The 24781-nt window shown below is 43.6% G+C and overlaps 1 protein-coding gene across 1 annotated transcript in view; it reads right to left on the bottom strand.

The window, feature by feature from the left end:
- CLMP (CXADR like membrane protein) overlaps window positions 1-24781 on the bottom strand; it is a 98809-nt gene that overhangs the window by 21107 nt on the left and 52921 nt on the right. Inside the window, 1 exon segment of the mRNA XM_054512233.2 lies at window positions 1179-1336. Coding sequence (XP_054368208.1) covers window positions 1179-1336 — 158 coding nt within the window.

The raw sequence follows: 24781 nt of genomic DNA, 5'->3' as shown, positions 1-24781 counted from the left end.
AAACTTTCCACCAAAAATGCTGTCTTCTTTTGTTTTTAGATATTTTATTTTTTAAGCAATCTCTACACCCAACATGGGGCTCGAACTCACAACCCCGAGATCAAGAGTTGCATGCTCCACCAGCTAAGCCGGCCAGGCGCCCCTCAACCAAAAGCTTTTTAAAAATAAGTCAGTGGGGGACGCCTGGGTGGCTCAGTTGGTTAAGCGACTGCCTTCGGCTCAGGTCATGATCCTGGAGTCCCGGGATCGAGTCCCGTATCGGGCTCCCTGCTCGGCAGGGAGTCTGCTTCTCCCTCTGACCCTCCTCCCTCTCATGCTCTCTGTCTCTCATTCTCTCTGTCTCAAATAAATAAATAAAATCTTTAAAAAAAAATAAAATAAAATAAAAAAATTAAAAAAAAAAGTCAGTGGGTAAATGGAATGAGAAGAATTATGCTAGAAAACCCAGCTTGAGGAAAGCTGAATGCATCCAAGGCAGACAGGATAATGTGGTAGCTACTTACTTCTCACTCTCAACAGAGACCAGCCCTGTGGATCATCGGGAGCAAAGCGCTACGAGTTCTGCCCAAAAGCCCATAAGCACCAATGGACCTCAGCATCCTGAGCACAGAAGACCCAGGGCCAGCTCCTTCATTTTCCAACCCCAGAACCAGTACCAATTCTTTTGCTGGCCAATTATATATGTGATAAACATTTTCAGTCATGTCCTGCATCATATGTCGTTTGTCATATTACATGATCTCAGAGCTTGAATGTCATGATTTTGTGCAAAGCTTAAACATGGGCAGGTGGTAATGGTCTCAGAGGAGGAAGAGGAACAGGCTTCCGAGTATAGATCTGGGGTTCTGGCCACTAGGCTTGGGAATCAAGCTACTGCATCTTAGCTCCCTTCTTGGGAAAGACACTAACAGCACAGATTCTCTCCTTGGGCAAATGATAGGTGGCTTTCTTGCTTGCCCAAAGAACACAGAATCTCTTATCTTTAAGACCCAAATACCATTCCTTGTTTATAATTTTGGTCTCTAGAGTCTTTCAACTATAAGCCAGATGAAAGAGCAATTCTAACCCTTTCCGACCCTACAGAAAACTGGAGGACTGAGGAAAGACAACTGTGGGAGGATGAGGGGAAGAGCAGGGGGTGGGGCTGGGGGGAGGGCTCTGGCCAATTGTATACTTACCACTTTTTGGTTCCCTTCATTATCGGTGAGCAGCCATTCGATATCCAGGGTGTCTTTTTCTGGAAGCCCCAGTTGATGGTGACAGGGCAAAGTGACCTTTTCTTCTGCCACTCTCTTGATCTCGGTGTGAGTCCCCAAGGTTCCAACATAGTAGGAAACTGGAAGAGGAGAGCCTCTAATGAGTAATGTAGAAACGCACAGTATGTGTGGTAAGCAAATATTACAACAAATAATTACTGGGTGTTCCTGTGGGCAAGGGGCAAATCAAGGAGTTGGAAGAATCCTGGACCAGAGGTACCAGAAGTCCTGGAACCTCCCACTGGCTCCTCCTTTAACTGAATTCATCATTATCTTCTTTTTTTTTTTTTAAGATTTTATTTATTTATTTGAGAGAGAGAATGAGATAGAGAGAGTATGAGAGGGGGGAGGGCCAGAGGGAGAAGCAGACTCCCTGCCGAGCAGGGAGCCCGATGCGGGACTCGATCCCGGGACTCCAGGATCATGACCTGAGCCGAAGGCAGTTGCTTAACCAACTGAGCCACCCAGGCGCCCCATCATTATCTTCTTTAGCCCCCCGAATTATACTCTTAGCATTGTCTGTCTTTCCTACCTTTTTGCGTTTTTATGGATGATGAAATTACTCAGGTCAACAATTGTGTTTTTTTTTTTTTTTTTTACTTTCTCTCCTTTACCAGCACCGGCTTGCAAAAGGACAGAAACCAAAGGAAAGGCAGGGGTTGGCATCCTCCCCAGAACAGGCTCCAGATATCACTTCACCCCTTGAGCCACCTTAGAGACAGGCTACCCCCACAGACCGATAGGTGAGTGCAGGATGCCTCAGGGAACGAGCGGGATCTTATAGGCAGTTCCTGCTTCTCTTAGGGACACTCATCCTCTGTTCCCCCAACTTCTGTCTTCCAATCTCTATAGTCTCATCCCATGTGGGCTTCAAACTATGAAGCAACCCTTCCTATCCAAAGTGAAATTCCAAGTTACTACATTTGGATCCCATCCCTCCACCCATCCAGTGTCCCTCTGGCCAACAGGATTTCAGTTCCACTTTTGTCTTTCTTTACCTCTTATTTTCATCATGTTCCAGGAATGGTATCTTGTCAGCAACCCTAGGCTCCAGGCTCGCTCGCCTTCTCTCCTTCCTATTCACTTCAGACACCATGGACTAGGAAATCCACGGTGTTAAATAACCTCACCTGGATTCTAGGTATGATGTGTCTGGCATTAAGATGTGCTCTAAGATCCTCCTTTGGCTCCTTGCACGTGATAAAGGAGCTCAGCATGAAAAGCCATTCACAATGTTCCAATGCTACCTTCACAAGGTAACAGAATCATACAACCTCCAAGTTGGAACAGCCCCAAGTGTCAGGGTTGCTGGTGAAGTCCTCTCTCCTGAGGAGCACTCACTCTGCCACTTCAGAGGGTTTTAAGCACTAAAGATCAAGGATCATGGCTCACAGAAGCATATAAGCTACGTTTCTTATTCCCTGTTCATTTCCCAAGAGTTCCCTCTAAACAGGGGGGCAGATTGGGTTGACACGGCAGGGTTGGACCCTCAGAGGCATCCACCCTCAGAGAAGCAGCAGGTGGATTCCCAAGCTCCATGGCAAACAAAGGAGACCACAGAGATCTGTGGGGCATAAGAAAGGGCCTTCAGAACCAACAGGATAAGCCCCTCATAGGGTCTTACTGACATTCCCAGTAAGGTTTCTGTTATTTCTGTTGGAAACTTGAAACTCAATGAGAGTGGCCACCATTTAGGAAGTATGTCATACGGTTTGGCTGTACATTGATTACTCAACCTTATGAAGAAACGGTGATTATCCAAATCTATGGATGAAACCGAAAGAGGAGCTTAGCAATTTGCTCAAGATCACACAGCTAGGAAAGGACAGATCAGGGGCTCAACCCCAGATCTGTCTCACTGCAAAGCTCATACTCCAACAGCCATGCTATGCTGCTTCCGCCCTATGTCTTATGTGGCTTCCTGGACATGTGGTTCTCCCATTAGCCTGTAAGCTCCTTGAGATTAGGTACCAATTCACCACTACATTCCCAAAGCTCTCAACCCAGGGCCCCTCACACTGCAGGTGCTCAAAAAACAGTTGTTGGATGGACTTAAAATTTAACCCATGTACACGTTTCACCCATGAGCAAACTGAGGCTCAGGGATAAAGGAGTTGCCCTGAGGTCCTACAACTCCTTTAAGGCATAACCCATATAAAACCCATCCTCCCTCAGTCCCCATAAAGCAGCTATAGGACAGCAGGGAGATTAGCCAGTTTGCACTGCACTAAGCTAAGCTTCGAAGAAGGAGCTATGGTTTCTACCCCTGCTCACTTTCCACTGGATACAATGATCAAATGAAACCAGCATCCCATGCCCCTGGCGAAGCTAGAGAACCCAGCACCAATTTGGTGCATACAGTAGGCGCTATACATTAAATAAATAAATGCAAAGACGCAGCTATGAAAGTTGCCGATTTGAGCCACTAGAGGGAATCAAAGGCTCAGATTTAGTTGATGTCCCAAAAGGGAAGGAACACAGTGGTGGGTGGTGTGCTTTGCCAGAGTGCCAAGTTCTATTTATACCGTACCCAGAATTAAATACGGCAGTGCGGGGAGGGGGCCGCCCAGTGAATACAAATGGCTTTACCAAGGCAGGGAAATCAAGATCAGAGTGCATGCATCTCTAGTCTTCCCTGAACCTCAGCTCCCCAGACTTCAGGGGGTCACTAGGATCCCTGCAAATTTCTCAGATTTCTCCTTCAGTGCTTTTTTTCCCCACCACACACCGGTGTTCTGTAACCTAAGCAGACAGGGGCCTGGGCTCTGTGTAGGCTTGGCAAAGGGTAAGGGGGCTGCCAAGCACATGTATCCGCTGTCTGGTGGGTGAGTGGGAAGAGCTAGCCGTGGGCTCCCAGGCATTAAAGGGTTCATCTTTGTTAAGAAAGACCATAAGAGATCATCAAAATTTAACTTAGGAGGAAATTACAGCTCAGAGAATTGAAACATTAACAGAACTGCAAGTAAGGAAATACAGCTGATCCTTGAACAACGCAGGGTTATTGGCACCACCCCCCTTGCAGTCCAAAATCTACATATAACTTTTGACTCCTCCAAAACTTAACTACTAGGAGCCTACTGTGGATGGGAAACTTTACCAATAACATAAACAGTCAATTAGCATGTATTCTGTTATGTACATTGTATACTGTATTCTTATAATAAAGTCAGGTAGAGAAAAGAAAATATTAAGAAAATCATAGGAAAGAGAAAACACATGTACAGTACTGTACTATAAGAAATCCACGTGTAAGTGCATCCACACAATTCAAGGGTCAGTGGAACTCTCCACGGGGCGTCTGAGATGCGCCCTGCACTTGATGGTGGGAGAAGGTGCTGGAAGATAGCAGTGGTGCAAACATCCTCTGTGTGCGTGTGCAAGATTCAGTCATGGAAGCCTCCAGCTCTCCCTAAGGGAAGGCTTCTGATACAACTCAGGCACGTAACACAGGCCCTTTGAGAGCCTGACCTTGGGAGAATTACCCTCCCTGAGCCTTACCGTTCTCATCTGCAAAATGGGAATTAAAGGAGACACTGACTAAGGCACCCAGCACAGTGATTGCACATAGGAATCTCCCCGCTAAAATGTCAGTTCCCTTCCCTTGCTTTTCTCTACTAGAAGAAGGGTTGTTTTATTTTCTCAGATGAGATCATCATTTTCTCAGCTGAGTTCAAGATTTTATTCTCTCAAGGACATTTACATTTACTAAAGCTTTTCTTGAGCCTTTAAGACCTTCAATGAGATGGGCAGGGGTAACTTTTTGTTTTTCGGCATGTATACTTTTATATAACCGAGGGAAATAAGACACGTATTTTGAAGATGAGGCTATTGAGAAGATAATTGTACATTTTATTTTATTTATTTTTTAAAGATTTTATTTACTTATTTTTAAAGACTTTATTTATTTATTTGACACAGAGAGAGAGAATACAGGCAAGGGGAGCCAGAGAGGGAGAAGCAGGCTCCCCGCTGAGCAGGGAGCCGATGCGGGGCTCGATCCTAGGATCCTGAGATCAGGACCTGAGCCAAAGGCAGCCAGCCGCTTAACCAAGTGAGCCACCCAGGCGGCCTGATTTTATTTTTAAGTAATCTCTACACCCAATGTGGGGCTTGAACTCACAACTCTTGAGATCAAGAGTCACATGCTTTACCAACTGAGCCAGCCAGGTACCCCGATAATAGTAAATTTTCATTTTTATTTTTTTTTAAAGATTTTATTTATTCATTTGACAGAGACAGAGAGCACAAGCAGGGGGAGCGGCAGAGGGAGAGGGAGAAGCAGGCTCCCCGTGGAGCAGGGAGTGCGATGAGGGGCTTCATCCCAGGACCCTGATCGAACTTTTCTCATTGGACCTGTTCACCTACCTAAATGGGAAGAGAATTTTCTTGTGTTTTCCTTTACATATCTAGAAAGCCTCATGAGAATCAACATCATTGAATGTCCGTCAGAAAAATAAAAAGGACTTTGGACATTTTTTTTTTTTTAAAGATTTTATTTATTGGGCACCTGGGTGGCTCAGTCAGTTAAGCGTCTGCCTTCAGCTCAGGTCATGATCCCAGGGTCTTGGGATCGAGTCCTGCATCGGGCTCCCTGCTCAGCCAGGAGTCGGCTTCTCCCTCTGCCCCTCCCCCCTGCTTGCGCATGTGCTCTCTCTCTCTGTCTCAAAAATAAATTAAAAAAAGATTTTATTTATTTATTTGAGAGTGAGAAAGGAGAGGGAGAGAGAGTCTGAGGCAGACTCCGTGCTGAGCACAGAGCTTGACATGGGGCTTAATCCCACGACTGCAAGACCATGACCCGAGCCAAAACCAAGAGTCGGATGCTTAACTGACTGAGCCACCCAGGCGCCCCAGACTTTGGATATTTTTAAATCAACTTCTCTCATTTTACAGATCAAGAAACTGAGGCTTAGAGAGAAGTGACTCACTCAAAGCCCTCTTGATTTCTAGACAAATGACATACATAAAATTCTGTAGGGGTGGTATGTGTGGGTACATGCGTGTGTGTGTGTGTGTGTGTGTGTGCGTGTGCAGAGGCATGTGCCTTCCTGACGGTTTCTGGAACACAATCTGCAATTCAAGAGATGGCATGATGTAATAGAAGGAACATGAACTTGGGAGTCAGATCAACAGAGATTTAAGTAGTGCCTGTTAGTCCAATTAATTTCCTGACCACTCCGGGTCTTTTTTTCTTCCCTGTGAAATGAGAAGAAAAACATCAGCCGGGAAAGACTGTTGTAAGATTATATATGATGTATGTAGATTATGTGACACTGACGCCCGGGATACAGGACCCACTCACTACACAATAATTATTATTGCTCATAATTATACATAATATACTTCCAAAAACAAGGAAAACCAGAAGAGCATGCTGAGGAGATGAAGCAGGAGGGTGAGGAGTTTGGAAGTCATTTTGCTTGATAACCGTTAATATTTGGCCATATTTGCTTTGTCTCTCTCTCTCTAGTTTTTGCTGCACTGGTTGAAAGTAAGTTAAGATAACATGACATTTGACTTCTAAATGTTTCAGCAAGGACCCCCTAAAACTAAGGGTCTTCTTCTACATAACCAGAACATACCACCACACCTAAAAAAGTTAACAATGTTGTGTGGAAGGCCATTTTTAAAAAAAAAAGATTTTTTATTTTTAAGTAATCTCTACACCCCACGTGGGGCTCAAACTTATAACCCCGAGATCAAGAGTTGCATGCTCTACCGACCGAGCCAGCCAGGCGCCCCTGGAAGATCATTTCTGACAAGAGTGGCTGAGGAAGACTCTGATGATAAGTGGGATTGAACAAGTTCTGGAAAGACAGACAAGTGCTTTTCCTGTACGGACCTGAGGTGGTGGAGGGACAACTTGAACAGAAGGCAGCACTGTCTTCTTCTGTCCCCTCTTTCAAGTTCCCTCACTGTGAACTAGGGAAGTTTCTCTAGTTCTAGAAGTTTCTTTTCTGTATATTTTGCTTTTTCAACCCCATACCCAGAATCTCGAGGGCCAGCTCCCTTTTTGAGAGCTTTGGAAAAGGATAACCACATTCACTGTGAGCTATTAAGTAATGAATGTTCTAATGTCTTCTCAAATACAAACCTGTATTTGATATTTAGAGACAGCCTACAGCTAACGCAGCAAAGCTTGCAGGTTATCAGTGGGATTTCAGACATCTGAGAATCAGTGCGGTGCCTTCTTGTTCCCCCCCAGAGGTGAGTAATTTGTTCCTGGAGTCCCTAAATTTGGTGGTGTGGGTGTGCAAGGACCGAGGTGGCAGCCTGAGAGGTGGGCTTCAGTCAGGGGCCCAGATATTAGGGTTCCTCCCCTCCCCAGTCTGTTGGTTTTAGAGAAGGGGGAAAGAGGAAAAGGGAGTGGGGGAGGGGTGAGGGAGGGAGGCAAGGAAACAGGGGAGCTAGAGGTGGGAGGACAGAGGAGGAGGACAAGAAAGAGCCTCGCACTGTAGAAGACCGTTGAAGAGGTCTTCAGACTAAACCCAGACTGATTACAAACTATCAAGCCACCTCCCCTCCCCCTCTGTGAAAACGGTCTGGTACATACATCCTGTGTATTCATCCACATCAAAAAAACTGTATTGAGATCTTCCCCTGGTACAGCAGTGGGAATGCAAAGTTGGTCACCATCTCTCCTCGCTTAAACCATGTGAAACCTACTGATTAATAATGCCTTAGGTTTGTCTAGCTCAGCTCACTCAAATGCATTATCTCATGTGAGCCCATGACTACATAGTGAGCGAATGTCATCACCTCTGTTTTAGAGAAGAGAGACTTGAGGACCACACAGAAGTGGTAAGGGGATTCAGAAGAGGAAGATCACCAAGGTGACCAGGGATGGCTTCATAGAAGAGGAATTATTTCACCTGGGCCTTGAAAAACAGATTGGAATTTGGGCAGTTACAAATGAGGGGATGGCATTCCAAAGATTGGAAATGGCAGCCTGACTGCTTAGGCTGACCTCAGTGCTTGACAGATTGGAACATCACCTTGGACCCTTGGTCATGACAAGTTCACACGGCTGATGGGTGGCACTGTGGGGACGTGAGCCCATCTCCAGTTTTTATTCGAGTCTCTTCCCCACACCGAAGGTCATTGCCTTTGCCTTGAAATTGGCTGGTGGGGAACACAGAGACCACATTGATTAAATGTGCATGGCACAGAGCTGGGTAGGAGAGCTGGTCTGATTGCACACACTTAAGATATATAGTTATCTTGCTAGCTGGGATCCTGAGCCAAAAGTTAGATGATGTTTAATACAAACAAATGTTAGAAGTTACAGCTATACACAAGCACAGAGTGGGGAGCTTTAGAGGGCCTGGGGCTCTACAAGATTTCTATTAACCACCAGTGTGATACGGGTGCTGAAAAAACCAACAAGAGTCTGGGCTGCGTTAACAGAGGCCTGAGGTCCCAAATATGGAGTGTTGCAGTTCGTCCTATTTGGAACTAGCCAAAGGAGCACATCCGAAGCATCAGAGATGCTGCATGCTGAGAGGAGCAGTGACAAGCAGGTGGGAGCGGCAGAGGCAGAGGGAGAAGCAGGCTCCCCGCCGAGCAAGGAGCCAGATGCGGGACTCGATCCTGGGACCCTGGGATCATGACCTGAGCCAAAGGCAGACAATTTACCGACTGAGCCACCCAGGCGTCCCTGTTGATAGACTTTCTAACAGTCCTGCCTGATAAGAGAATGAGCTGTATCATTTAGTGAATTTTCCATTACCGGGGTCATTCACGCGGGGGATATGTCAGGAGCTGTAAAAGGGATCCTTATATGTGGATGATGAATCAATATTTAAAGTCCTTTCTAACTATAATATTGTATGAAATATTAATTGATATCTTTTTTTTTTTTAAAGATTTTATTTATTTGACAGAGAGGACACAGCGAGAGAGGGAACACAAGCAGGGGGAGTGGGAGAGGGAGAAGCAGGCTTCCCATGGAGCAGGGAGCCTGATGCGGGGCTCGATCCCAGGACCCTGGGATCATGACCTGAGCCGAAGGCAGACGCTTAACGACTGAGCCACCCAGGTGCCCCTATTAATTGATATCTTAATATTCAAGGTACTGTCCTAGTTGAATGGGATGCGAAGTATTTAGATACAAATGTACACTATTATCGGTCAGTGTGTTTTGTCACTGTCAGTCAGCTCTTACAGAATTGATACAAATGATCTCATTCTGTTTCATTGTTAACATTGCTTTTTAAAGATTGTTGAAGTGCTTTTTAAAAGAAGTAAAAGGAACTAACCCAAGCAGTTACAGCACTTCTTTCCTATCTGTGGATGTTTTAATCCACAAGGGGGCAGAATTTACTTATTGAGGATTAGCCATGCCTCATCTTTAATGCAGTTCTTATATTAGTAAGAAGGATTATTATTGACAAAGAATTATAGGTGACCTTGGATTTGGGCTTGATAAGCACTTTGTTGCCATTTGTGATTATATGCTAAATTTCAAACGACCCACATTTAATTTTCAAGGGCAACAGAAATCGGAAAATACGGTCAGACATTTGAGAGGAACTTTACCAAGACAATAGAAACATAACACTATTTTAATAGCTTAAATTCACTGTTTTCACTTTTTCCAACTGAAATGGATGTTTACTCTGAGACCAAAAACCTCATTTTAATTGCAGAATTTATTATGAATCAAATCAATTACTCAGGTGATGTGAAGAATTCTTAGTAGACAGTCAATAAAAAAAAGACAAAGGGAGGGAACAAAAATCCATCACAGATGCCTTAGAGGGACTGAGGAATCAGCGAAAGAATCCTCCAGGTCCTTTCAGTCTTGATTTTTAGTCTTGGTTCTAGGCCAATCACTTACAGAATTACAAAATCCTGGGATGTTCTGGTTATATGGAATCTACAATCTCAAGCTTGGGAAGGCTTACAGAAGGTCACCGTCTTGCCTTCTGGACAATTTCATATTTAAAACTCATCTGCTGAAATGTGTGAAGTGGTTCATATTCTCTTATTATCACTGAGAATCTGAAATCACAGCAACACTGTTCCAAGACATTGACACTTCTGTCAGTATCAAACTTTTTATTATTGTGTATCATGAGATACTTAGGGATACTGACTTCTGTATCATAGGATAATCAGGGATCCTGACTTCCCTAGAACGTCTTAAAACACCTTGTCCTCAATGCTTCAGATTCTGGTGCTACAAAAAGGAACATTGACAAAATAGTTGGCACCCACAGGGGAGTAACTAGGAGTGCTCTTTTGTTCAATGAATACGAGTGGCATTCCTGCTACCATACTAGGTCCTGCTGGAAACAAAGATCAGTGACATTGTCTTTTGTCTATGAAGAGATCGCAATAATAGAGAAACAAACAGGCATTCAACAAGCCCAGTTTAAGGCAGTGTGTGATCAAGATCAACGTGAGGGTCAGGAAGTGGTAAGGGAATTCAGAAGAGGAAGATCACCAAGGTAGCCAGGGATGGCTTCATAGAAGGGGAAGTATTTCACCTGGGCCTTGAAAAACAGATTGGAATTTGGGCAGTTACAAATGAGGGGATGGCATTCCAAAGATTGGAAATGGCAGCCTGACTGCTTAGGCTGACCTCAGTGCTTGACAGATTGGAACATCACCTTAGACCCTTGGTCTTGACAAGTTCCCACAGAATGGTCAGTAATCTAATGTAAATGGCATGTGAGCTGTGTCAAAGCCCTACAGACTGGGGGTTGACTATGTAACAGTAATGTCTTATCGTGATATCTTCAGTAATAATTGTCAGGGAAAGGATACTGAAGTGGTCCACAGGGATCAATCATCCCGCTGCTCAGTTATCCCTCAGAATTCTGTTCTCAGGAACATGCTAGTACATTTTCCATACATGTATTCATGTTCACATAGGCAGGAAAACACACACATACCTGTGCAGAGAAGCTACAAGCATGCCTGTGTCCGTACACAGATCAGACAGGAAGGTGTGCCTTTGATTCTGAGGCGCTGATGCCTCACTAACCTAGTTCATTGACATGTCTATTTATAGCCTCTGTCTCATTCCAAATGCTAAGTCTCTTTCTAAATCTAAATCTTTTATTACCTTCGGCAGAGGGGAAATTAAAAATAGACACAGACTTACTACTGAGAGTGCAATTGTCAGTTTTTAGGGATATGTGACAATGGAGAATTGAGATCATGCTGATAAAAATCCACTGATGAATTAAAGCATCAATCCATCCTTTATCTATCCCATCTACCACCCTATATAAACTAATAACAAAGAGAAGATGATCTTCAAAGAGAAGATCTCTTTACCTCTTCTAGGGTTAGAGAGTTGAGCCATGATACTTTGAAAATGAATAAAGAAAAAAACTCATTCAAAGTAGAATTGGAAAGTTCTAAAGTGGACATGCTCATGCAGGTACCACTCCTCGAAGCTTACTTTACCTAATGCAGCAGGAGGAAGGAAGGTTTTCTCTTTGCCCAGCAACAACCCCAGCCAGTGAGAACCACCACAACTCAGCCAATGAGAAGTCGCCACAACCCGGAATTCTCACTCTTGTGCAATGGACTTTCCTTTCAAACAGCTCCTCCCAACTTCCCTCTTTCCACTGTAAAAGAACACTCCTCACCTTGTTCTGTGGACTTGCCTGTGGTTCACCATGGTTTGCATGTCCCAAATTGTGATTCCTCTGCTATTCCTTGATAAACACATTTTGCCGATAAACTAACTGGCTATTTTATTTTCAAGATTCACAAAACAAACAAAAAGAATCAAGGAAGCTGTATTTTCTACTCACAGGGACATCACTTCCTACATGAGAAAAATGATAATAGACATTTGCCATCTAATATATTTTAAAACTCCTGTATAGAAACATTTATTAACAGTAGCTAACAATTTCTGAATGCCTGTTATGTGCAAAGCATTGTGCTACTTGATTTATATTCATTTCCCTTTTTCTTTTTTTTTTTTAAAGTAAGCTCCACACCAAGCATGGAGCCCAATACAGGGCTTGAACTCATGACCCTGAGATCAAGATCTGAGCTGAGATCAAGAGTTGGACGCTTAACTGACTGAGCCACTGGGTGTCCCCATATTCATTTCCATTTTTAATCTTCTTAACAATCCTGTAGGGTAAGCAATATTATTACCCTCATTCTACAAACAAGACACTGAGACACAGAGAGATTAATTTGCCCAAGATCACAGAATTAGTAAAGAGTGGTGCCACAGTTCAAATCCAGCCATTTTAACTCTAACATCCATACCCTTAGTGGTATATAATACTGCATCCCAGTACATATATTTAACAAAAATTCCATTGATCTGGTGTTATGCTAGTATTCTTGTGAGTTCCCTCAAAGTTTTCCTACTCTTGATGACGTACAGAAATTCTTCTTAATCTTTACTTATGCTCCCATTTTTTGCATAAAAATAAACTCACACTCTACTATTATTTGGAACATATTAAATACTATGATTAAGCAATGGCATTTTAGAGTATGCTTTAAAAAAACTAGATAGGAATGTAATGCTGATCACAAGAAAGTACACAACAGAGTACATACATATGATTCTATTTATATAAGGTACAAAAACAAAACAAAAAAATTAATCTATGCTTTTGGAATTCCAGAGAGTTGTTACCCTTGGAAGAAGAGATAATGATCAGAAGGGAACATGGGAAGGCTTCTAATGTGCTGACTATGTTTTATATCTTGATTTGGGTGCCTGTTTGGACATGTTCCTTTTGTGAAATTCATCAAGCTGTACACTTGTGATTGTGCATTTTATGCATTTATACTTTTTACTAATTATCTATTGGTGCATAACAAACTGTTCCAAAACTTAGCAGCTCAAAACCACCAACATATCTTATCTCAGAGTTTCTGTGAGTCAGGAATCCAGGCACAGCTCAGCTGGGTAGCTCTGGCACAGGGTTTCTCAGGAGGTGGAATTAAACTGTTGGACAGGACTGTGGTCTTATCTGAAAGCTCAACTGAGGTTCAGTGAATCCACTTGTAAATTTACAATGTGGTTGTTAGCAGGTCTCAGTCAGCACATGGGCCTCTCCACAGGGCTTCGTCACCACATGGCAGCTGGCTTCTCTCAGGGTGAGTGATCCAAAAGGGAGCACAGGAAAATGCCTAAGATGGGAACTCAGAGGAGACATCTGTTGCCATATTCTGTTTGTAATAAGTGACCAAATAATTCCAGCCCACATTCACGGAGAAGGAGCTATGAGGAGGAATCATTAGGGACAATCTTAGAGGCTACGTATCCCACTTCAAAAAAGCTTTATTTTTTTTTTTAAGAAATATTTAGTTGAAACTTTTTTTTTTAAAGATTTTATTTGACAGAGAGAGAGACAGCAAGAGAGGGAACACAAGCTGGGTGGGGGGTGGGAGAGGGGGAAGCAGGCTTCCCGCCGAGCAGGGAGCCCGATGTGGGGCTCGATCCCAGGACTCTGGGATCATGACCTGAGCTGAAGGCAGACGCTTAACGACTGAGCCACCCAGGCGCCCCAGTTGAAACTTTTTTTTTTTTTAAAGATTTTATTTATTTATTTATTATTTGAGAGAGAGAGGGTGAGAGACAGAGAGCACAAGACGGGAGAGGATCAGAGGGAGAAGCAGACCCCCCGTTGAGCAGGGAGCCTGATGCGGGACTCGATCCAGGGACTCCAGGATCATGACCTGAGCCGAAGGCAGTCGCTTAACCAACTGAGCCACCCAGGCGCCCGAAACTTTTTTTTAAGAGATTTTATTTATTTATTTGTCAGAGAGAGAGAGCACAAGCAGGGAGAGTGGCAGGCAGAGCAGGCAGAGGGAAAAACAGGCTCCCCGCTGAGCAAGGAACCTGATCCGGGACTCGATCCCAGGACGCTGGGATCATGACCTGAGCCGAACTCGAACTCTTAACCGACTGAGCCACCCAGGTGTCCCAAAAAAGCTTTAAAAATTATACAATAACTTCCTCTGCCTCTCCACTCACAATGATAACCACTGTTGTATAGATTTAAAAATGCTTTAAGAATTCACTAATTTTTTGGTAATCACAACATTCCTCAAGAGTAGGTTGATGGCATGAATTTTTCATTCTGTTTTATGGAAGTGTAATAATAAGCTTGATCTTATCACTTTTATATTTGCATAACACTTTTCAGGTTTCACAATTCTTTCCCATCCGTATTTTGAGTTTTGTTATGCAGGATAAGTGGGAACTATAGTTTAGTGTTAGTTTATCTGAAAGTACTATGAAAATTATAAAAACATTTTATAATATTAATATCTAGCATTTATTGAGTGCTTACCATATGACAGTACTGGGGGCGCCTGGGTGGCTCAGTTGGTTAAGAGTTCGAGTTTTGGTTTTGGCTCAGGTCATGTTCTCATGAGTCCTGAGATCGAGCCCCATGTCAGGCTCCGTGCTCAGCAGGGAGTCTGCTTAAAGATTCTCTCCCTCTGTCCCTCCCCCAACTCGCACAAGCTCTCTCTCTCTTAAATAATCTTTAAAAAACAAAAAAAAATACATGCCAGTTACTGTATGCTATAGCAGAATATATATGTATGTATATATAATGAATGTGCATACACATTCACTTAATCATTTAGCCCTATGAGGCAGGGTTTTGCCTCATTTTACAGAGTAAATCCTAATAATTTGCTAAGATTTCAGAGCTAATAATTGATACAGCCAAAATTTCAACTCAAAGAGTCTGACATCAGACCTCCTATGCTCTACAAAGAAGGTAAACTATAATCTTCATTATCACTCTGATAATACATTTTCCTGGAATATGTCATGGAGAAATTTTTATAAAAATTGTGCCATCCTGATCTTGGTGTGTGTGTCTGTGGAGGAATTGTCTTCTAGATTAGGGCAGGTAGAATGTGAAAGACAGTAATTCCCCGTATGGTGCTTGTAACCAACATTAAAGAATATTGTAATCTTTCTCCAAGAGGCCAATGCTATCTACCTGTGATCATTCAGGTAAAGTGCTTGGAATATATTCTTACTAATATGTTCATAAAAAGTTGACCATACTCATCATACTATTCATTTAACACCAACTCTTTTTAAAGGGCTTAAAAAAAAACTAGGGTATTAGATACGCTCTTAAGGACTGCAGAGGGCTTTAATATGCTTCTTACATCAAGTGTGTGAGCGGAATTATAATCAGGCATAGCTCATGCTTCACCGGAAACGTCTCAGAGTTTCTCTTCTCCCGGAGATAGATAATGGCAATTAAAAATCTGGACCTTGATTTGTATGCTACTTAATGATGGTATGCAGATAAGTCAGCTAAAGCAGACTTCAGCTTCTCACATTAAGGTGGCAAGAATAGATCCAGAATTGCAATTTGGCTTCCTACACCCAGGATATATCCCTGGAGAACATCAGGTCTCTGCAAGGGAGGATTCGTAATGCCGAGTAATTTCCCCTAACTTTGCTCTCTTCCTGTTACACACCCACACCCAAATGACTCAAATGGCTGCTTCATGCTCATTTATTCATTCATTCACTCATGTGTTTATTCAAATGGCCTAATGATGAGTCTTGGCTTTGGCTTGTCAGAGGATTGTCTTCCAGATGATCTTTGCATCAGCAGCGCAAACAGGTTCCGGTTGAGTTCCCTCTCTTCCTGCCTCCACACCAGGTGTACTCATGCTTGCGGGAGAGGACTAGTGAAGAACAAGGCATCACCCCAGTGCTTTCTAATTTGAGATGGGTGGCTCCCAAATCCAGCTAATGATTCGGATCACTTAAAAAGCTTTAAAAAACTTATTTGAAGAACGTTATATAAGCATATGGTAAACAAACAGAACAAGTAGGCATACAGTGCAAAATAAGTCTCTTGCCCACACCTGGCCCTCAGTTTCCCTCCTACAGGTAACACTTGCTATCAGTTCGTGTGCATTCTGTGCCTCACACTTGATTCATGGTTCAGCTGTGTATAGAATGTTAGGTTGGATAGAATTCTGACTCAAATTTCAGAAGGCATTGCTCCATTGACTTTCAGCTTCCAAAGTTACTGTTGAGAAATCGGATGCCTGTTTTAATCCCAATCTTTTGTTAAGTGACCTCTTTTTTTCTCTCTGGAAATTTTTGGGGTCTTATTTTCATCACGAGAGTTGTGAGATTTTGCTAACATGGGTTTTTGTTTGTAAGTCTCTTTTCCCGTTCACTTATGGTTAGGCTAGTTAGTCTGAACACCGATTTCATTTAAATGTCAGGAAATGTTATTACACTACTTAAAAATAATTCCTTCTGTTTCCTTTTCTCCTTTTCTTCTTGTTTGTATACACATATATATATATATATATATCAGATGTTGGACCTCCTGGATTGATCCTCTAGTTTTCTTACCTTTTTCTCGTGTTTTTTGATTGAGTTATTCCAAGCATTTTTTTTCAAAGGCTCTCTTGGGGGGCATTATAAGGTAGCTGTTAAAATCAGGGATTCAGGGGCACCTGGGTGGCTCAGTGGTTAAGTGTCTGCCTTCGGCTCAGGTCACGATCCCAGGGTCCGGGGATCGAGCCCCATGTTGGGTTCCCTGTTCCGCGGGAAGCCTGCTTCTTCCTCTCCCACTCCCCCTGCTTGTGTTCCCTCTCTCGCTGTCTCTGTCAAATAAATAAATAAAAATGTTAAAAAAAAATCAGGGATTCAGTATATTTGGTAGACACTCCTTTCTAGGTGTATAACCTTTGATAATTTCCTTACCCTCCTTGTGCTTCAGTTGTCTCATGTATAAAATGGGGGAGAAATGTATCCAACTCACAAGCATTAAATGCAGATTAAAGGATGCTATGATGGTTAAGTTGGCTTTCATATATGCCTAGTACATAGTAAATGTTCAATAAATACTGCTATTATTGCTATCAATCTGTTCCTTTTGCAAAACATCTTACAATTTCTTCCCTTATGTCTCTGAGGAGATTAATCACAGGGTTCCTTGCATAGTCTGTTTCTATTTGTCTTCCTCTTACTTTTTGCAAATGGCTCATGTTGGAGAGAGAGATACCAAAGTGCTGTGAGGGAGCACAGTTTTTTTTGCACAGCGGATTTCATTGTAGGATTTTTTTCACTGTGGCCTTCTCAAATGTCAGTGTCTGTAGGCTTTTTCTCTGAAGCTGTTCTATTTCTCCAGAGAAGAATTCTTAAATCACCCATCTGTCGGTGGGAGGTGGGCAGTGGCTGCCAAGGATCTCTGAGCTGGGTGAGTAAAGGGGCTGGGGAGTCCAATTTGAGATGCAAATCAAACAGTCTCAGAGAGAAGACATTAACTTGGGGGAGCCCCTGGGTTTACAGTTGGCCCTATGCTCCTTGCTGTACCTGGGGTCTCTGAATCAGCTTCTCCAAATCCCTTCTCCTGTGGGATGGGGGAGGAGCCGGGGCTTTCTGTGGAAGGTACAGAAAGAGAAACTTAGTTCTTTTTCTTTTTTTTTTTTTTTTTTAGGATTTTATTTATTTATGAGAGAGAGAGCAGGGAGAGGGGCAAAGGGAGAGGGACAAGCAGACTCTGAGCTAAGCACAGAGCCCACTACGAGGCTCTATCTCATGACCCTGAGATCATGACCTGAGCCTAAACCAAGAGTCGGATGCTTAACTGACTGAGCCACCCAGGTGCCCCAAAACCTAGTTCTTTCTTTCATAAAGTTTGTTTATTTATTATTTTTTAAAATAATCTCTACACCCTATATGGGGCTCAAAACTACAACCCTGAGATCATATGCTCTTCCAACTGAGCCAGCCAGGCACCCTGAAACTTAGATTTTTTTTTAAAGATTTATTTATTTGAGAGAGAGAATGTCGGTGGGGGGTGGGGGAGAGGAGGAGCAGAGGGAGAGAATCTCCAGCTGACTCCTTGCTGAGCAAGGAACCCGAGGCTCGATCCCAGGACTCTGAGATCATGACCTGAGCCAAAATCAAGAGTAAGATCCTCAACCCACTGAACCACCCAGGTGCCCAGAACCTTAGATCTTTTTAAAACAGATTTTCACCTGACTCCCCCAGCTTTAAGAACATGCCTTAGCTCCACATTTTGCTGTCTGTATAGCTTCTAGTTCTTAGGCCTTTCCATGAACTGGCTCACCCTCCATAAGCAATGGGGTCTCAGCTTTACTAGATTTATAATACTTTATCTTTAACCTGGTATATACCATCCTTTGGGAAAAAAAATATTATTCATTTTTTGAGATGAGATAGAAGAACAAGATCACTCGTGAGGTTCCACCTTGAAAAAAACAGACGTTTGCACACAGCAGCTAATTAGATAACCCCCGCCTTCTGCTAGGCTCATCAGCACACCACGAGCACGCACACAGTCACAGCTCCCTGCGTCTGTTTTGAGGAGAACCGCTATTAGTTCAAGTTACAGGTGCCCCCTGTTATGCAAGGAGACAGCTGAATTGCATGGGCACCATGAGAAAAAGAGAATAAACAATGAAATACAGCAAGCCCCATGTTAGGCATTAGGTATAGAGATTACTTTTTTTTTTAACGATTTTATTTATTTATTTGATGGAGAGAGAGAGCAGCAGAGGGAGAGGGAGAAGCAGACTCCCCGCTGAGCAGGGAGCCCTACATGGGGCTCGATCCCAACCCCTGGGATCATGACCTGAGCCGAAGACAGAGGCTTAACCAACTGGGCCACCCAGGCGCCCCAGGCATAGAGATTATTTAAAAATAAAATGCTAAAAAAGAAAAAAAAAAGGAAGAAACAAATACAGCAAATTTAAGCAGTTGGCATTCAGAACGTGGCCCAAAGCTAACACCTATGAATTGTCATTAGAGCGTTTTCTTTCCTTAAAAAAAAAAGTCTTTCTTTGCATATTTTACACTTGAAAGGTCCCAGAGAATTTGGTAAGTCAGTGGTCTCTCCTTCATCTGCTTCCTTTCATCCAAACATTGGCCAACATTTCTTTCACCTTTATTTCCTCCCCTGTTCTCCTGTCCTTGTGGATTGACATCCATTTTATTCCTTTACTTTCATTTTTTTTTTAAGATTTTATTTATTTATTTGACAGAGAGAGACACAGCGAGAGAGGGAACACAAGCATGGGGAGTGGGAGAGGGAGAAGCAGGCTTCCCGCGGAGCAGGGAGCCCGACGCGGGGCTCGATCCCAGGACCCTGGGATCGTGACCTGAACTGAAGGCAGACGCTTAACGACTGAGCCACCCAGGCGCCGCTCCTTTACTCTCATCTTAATGGGATTTGGGGAGCAAACAGAGAAAAGCACCTGTGTTCAATCTACCATGTTACCTAAATTCGCAGTAAGTGATTTGGGTGGGAGCAGGTAATTTCTTCGATACTGTAGACATTTTCTCTGCACCATTTTTGAGACTAAAGACTTGATAGTATCTGTAGTTTTTTTACCCTTCCTCTTCCTCTGTTCAACAGATAGTCGTCTTTGCAGGGTTGTGTCCCTCAGCTGTGACCCTGCTGTCTAACTTTGTGTCCACTGGGACGATCCTTCCAGAACAGAACTGCTTATCCTTGTACTTGGGATGTGCTTTAGGACACGGTGGTCACACTCCTGTCGGAACGCATTTCTGCTGTAACACCCTTTGCTCAGCATAATAGAAAAGAGACGGAAGCTGCTGTTTCCCAGCAAGATTCTGACATTTCTCCACAGGACCTTACCTGAGAGCAGGGTACAGAAAAATGCGAAAGCAAGTCTCATCTGGAAAGAGGAAATTGTCAGCCATTTTGCTAATTTTGACTTAGGAAACCCATGAAGAAAAAGTGTGTGGGAATTTTGTTAATGTCTTGCCTTCCTCCCTCCCTCCCGCCCTTCCTTCCTTCCTTCCTTCCTTCCTTCCTTCCTTCCTTCCTTCCTTCCATCCACTCTTCCTTCCTTCCCTCCCTCCCTCCTTTTTTCCCCCCCTCCTACCTTCTTTCCCTCCTGTTCACCAGACATCATATTTAAGCTATTTTGGTCAGATTGGGGAACAACAAATCAAGGTTCTCAGGACACATTAAAGAAGTACAGAAATCCTAGGGACAAATCCTAGGGACAAAGAAGTACAGAAATCCTAGGGACAAAAGAAGTACAGAAATCCTAGGGACAAAGCCATCATGCCTGGCATAAATGAAGCCCCGTTCTGCCCAGCAGAGTTCCTCCCTCTACCCTCATCTCTTTTGCTGTGTTTGCAACTTGGAAACCCTATCAGAGACCAAGGTCTTCTTAGGAAAAATATTTGTTGAAATCTTTTGTTTTCTCTGTGGTCTTTAAAAGCCACTGTGGTTTTTAGTCCTGGAATCAGCTTTTCTGGGCATGTCGCATTGGCCTCCTGCTGTGACCTTTCTGGGGGCATGAACTCTACAGAACGCCAGCAGAGATCTGAAGATTCTTGTTAGTGAGAAGTTGGTGGTGAGCCCCGTGAGGAGCTACGTGAGACACGCAGGCAAACGTCCGTGACAGCTAGCTCCTGGTTCAGCCAGTGAACCAGCCACGTGACCACGTCCCATGTCCCAGCCTTGCACAGGAATTCTGTGGAAGACCTGAGGGTAGGATTAACGTGGGAACCCTGGTTTCTGCCCTCTGGAGCACTCAATACCATGCTAAGGTATATGAAAGAATCAAAGAATATTATAAGACAGCACAGAATTGGCACCACCCCAAAAGCCACAGGAGCTAAGAGGAGATGGCACCCCATGCGTGACGAAAATCAGTGAAGGAAATCAGACTTCCAGTGTGAGGGGTCAGAGCATTTCAGTAGGTGGGATGGGTGACAGGGTGAGCAGAACTTGGCCACGCCAGAGAGGCAGGAATGAGAATGTTCGAGCAGGAGTGAATTCATCACTCAGGGTTGGACTGCAAGGGAAAGAGGAGAGGGGCAGAGAGGAAGGCGTGAGTCATCTGAGGTGAGATTTATGAGAGGGAAACTTCTAGAAAAATACTATTTGAATTGGCCCCTAGGAAACAGCTCTACTTTGTTGTTATTTTTAGTTTAACAACTGTCTCTGTTTTTATGTACCATTTTCCCAGCTCACTGGTTACCCATTCTTTGAGATTAATTCAGAGGCAGGTGGAGACTTATTTTTGCCACCCCCACCCCCAAACTTTCTTAAATTTCCATGCTTTTGGTGGGCTGTGGTGTCGCAGGTGAGTGAATGGAGACAGAAAGGGACATGGCTCTATTCCATTCGGCACACAGGCCTGTGTGGAAGCAAAGGCCTGAAGTGCCAATACGCCTGGGCTAGGTCTCTGAAATAATCTAACAGCCATCTGTCCACATCACTTTTTATTTATTTATTTATTTATATTTTTAAACGATTATTTATTTATTTATTTGAGAGAGAGCACAAGGTGGGGGGAGGAACAGAGGGAGAGGGAGAAGCAGGCTCCCTGCTGAGCATGGAGCCGATGCAGGACTCGATTCCAGGAACCCAGGATCATGTCCTGAGCTAAAGGCAGACGCTTAACCAACGGAGCCACCCAGGCGCCCCTGTCCATGTCACTTTTTAGAGTATCTGGTCAGATCATGTCATTTCATGGCCATCATTCATTCATTTAATAAACACTTACTGAGCACCTGCTAAGTGTCAGATGCTGACATGCGGGGGATATAGCAGTGAGCAAAACGAGTGTTCTCCCTATTTTGTACTTCTCAAAAAAATATGCTCATCTCCCTGGGGGTCATGGCCAGTATGACAGGGCCACAAAGAGCTGTAGAATAATCATGTAATCAGTATTTTCTGGGAGGGTCATAGTAAGTCATTGAAAACAAGGGCCTGTATTTTTTCTTTTCTTTCTTTTTTTTTAAAGATTTATTTGACACAGAGAGAGAGCACAAGCGGGGGGGGGGGGGCAACAGCCAGAGGGAGAGGGCGAAGCAGGCTCCCCACTGAGCAGGGAGCCCATGTGGGGCTCGACCCCAGGACCCTGAGATCATGAACTGAGCCGAAGGCAGACACTGAGCCACCCAGGCGCCCCAGGGCCTGTAATTTTTAAAAGAATATGAGTAGAACTCAAAATTCATCTGTAGTTTTAAAGCGAAAGCAAGACTTCAATGAAATGCCCTTGTGGCAGGTTATCCTGGGCTGTGTTCCCAAGTCCCCAGAAACACAGGGGCACGCTCCTCTGCCTTTAGGCACACTTGGGGGGAAAGTTTGCAAAGCACTGCCCTACTTAACCGCCTCCAGGGGCCTCACCTTGGTTTCCAGGATCAAATGGAAACTCCCTTGGGAGCATTCAAGGTTCTGCAGGATGTGTCCTGGGCCACTTTGCCCCGCTTCCTACACCCCCTCCTACAGCAGGAGCGGGCATGCCTTCAGCAGACAATTCCTGAGCACATACTGAGCACCCACTAGGCTCTGAGCTGGGGTGGGGGCTTGTACAGGACAGAACACATTCCTGTCCACAAGCCACAAAGTGTTGTTCGTGTTCTTTCCCGTCTCACCTTCCCTGCCTGGACAACCCGACCCCGTCTTTGTAGGAACCAGCCCAAGTATGTCACTTTTCTCAAGCAGCGTGAATTTCTTTTATCTGTGTCCCTCAGTAGACACTTCCATGATAGTTTTTATATTGTCTTGTGCCTATGTATATGCTCATCTTTTCCTCCTGGACATTAAGCTCCCCAGGCGGGGGCATTTTTTTCTATCCATCTTTGTAGTTGTACCATGCTCGTCACCAAATAGGCCTTCAGTGAATGTCAGCTGAACTAATTAGTTTTTCAGAAGGACATACAACTTCTCTGGGAAGCTCATCTGAAAGCATTAATGAGTTTATTCATTATCTATGCATTCATTAATTAAATATTTACCAGCTTTCTAATTGAGCCAGGTTTATGAAGATAATAGTAAGGAAAACAAAATTAGTCTCTCCTCTAATGAAGCTTATAATTGTGTGAAGCAGACTTACAAGAATAAAAGAAAAATACTTAATTGTAAGTATTTTTTAATATTTAATGTGATAAATTAATATGATTAACTAATCACATCAAACCTGTAAATGTGATGTTATAAAGGAAAATTATGGGAAGCTATAAACATGTAATTCCATCATTAAATATATTTGATCTCTTAATATCCTATGCAGTTATATTGTTTGATTACAGTAAAATTCTTTTTCCCTTTTAAACCTTTCCTTAACTTATCAAGTTGAAGCCCTTTTTGAACTGAATTGTTAGACTCTTCCACCTTTTGAGATAATGTCTTCTTTTCCATATTGGTAAATAAGACTTCTTGGACAGGGAATTGGGGTTTGAGGGGGCAGTCTCTTCCACATTTAAAAACCAGAGATAGGGGCGCCTGGGTGGCTCAGTTGGTTAAGCGACTGCCTTCGGCTCAGGTCATGATCCTGGAGTCCCTGGATTGAGTCCCGCATCGGGCTCCCTGCTCGGCAGGGAGCCTGCTTCTGCCTCTGACCCTCCCCCCTCTCATGTGCTCTCTCTCTCTCTCATTCTCTCTGTCTCAAAAAAAAAAAAAAAATCTTAAAAACCAGAGATAGGGGGGCACCTGGGTGGCTCAGTCGTTAAGCGTCTGCCTTCTGCTCAGGTCATGATCCCAGGGCCCTGGGATTCAGCCCCGCGTCGGGTTCCCTGCTCAGTGGGGAGCCTGCTTCTCCCTCTCCCACTCCCCCTGCTTGTGTTCCCTCTCTCACTGTGTCTCTGTCAAATAAATAAATATTTAAAAAAAAAACAAAAACAGAGATAGGGGCCCCTGGCTGGCTCAGGCAGTGGAGCCTGGGACTCCTGACCTCGGGGTTGTAAGTTCGAGCCCCACATTGGGTGTAGAGATTACTTAAAACTAAAATCTTAAACAAAACAAAAAACAGAGATAAACCTTCTAGAGAAATGACAGCAATTCTTTTTTTTTTTTAATTTTTTAATTCTTATGTTAATCCCCATACATTACATCATTAGTTTTAGATGTAGTGTTCCATGATTCATTGTTTGTGCATAACACCCAGTGCTCCTTGCAGAATGTGCCCTCCTCAATACCCATCACCAGGCTAACCCATCCTCCCAGCCCCCTCCCCTCTAGAACCCTCAGTTTGTTTTTCAGAGTCCATCGTCTCTCATGGTTCGTCTACCCCTCTGATTTCCCCCCCTTCATTCTTCCCCTCCTGCTACCTTCTTCTTCTTCTTTTTTTTTTTCTTAACATATATTGCATTATTTGTTTCAGAGGTACAGATCTGAGATTCAACAGTCTTGCACAATTCACAGCGCTTACCAGAGCACATACCCTCCCCAGTGTCTATCACCCAGTCACCCCATCCCTCCCACCCCACCCCCCACTCCAGCAACCCTCAGTTTGTTTCCTGCGATTAAGAATTCCTCATATCAGTGAGATCATATGATACATGAAAATGACAGCAATTCTACACAGTCTTTCAGAAAACAGAGAAGGAATACTTCCCACCACATTTTATCAGTATTACTCTGATCCCAAAACCCAGATAAAGATATCATACCACACACACACACACACACACAATCACAGACCATGTGATCTCATGAACAGAGATGCAATCATCCCTCAACAGAATCAAATCAAGTAATAAATACAAAAAATAATGCATCAGACCAAGTAGCTTT

This window comes from Mirounga angustirostris, unplaced genomic scaffold, assembly GCF_029215605.1.
Source record: "Mirounga angustirostris isolate CCGP_5_RB_7025 unplaced genomic scaffold, mMirAng1.0.hap1 SCAF_13, whole genome shotgun sequence".
Lineage (NCBI taxonomy): Eukaryota > Metazoa > Chordata > Mammalia > Carnivora > Phocidae > Mirounga > Mirounga angustirostris.
This window is presented reverse-complemented; position numbering and strand designations above follow the sequence as displayed.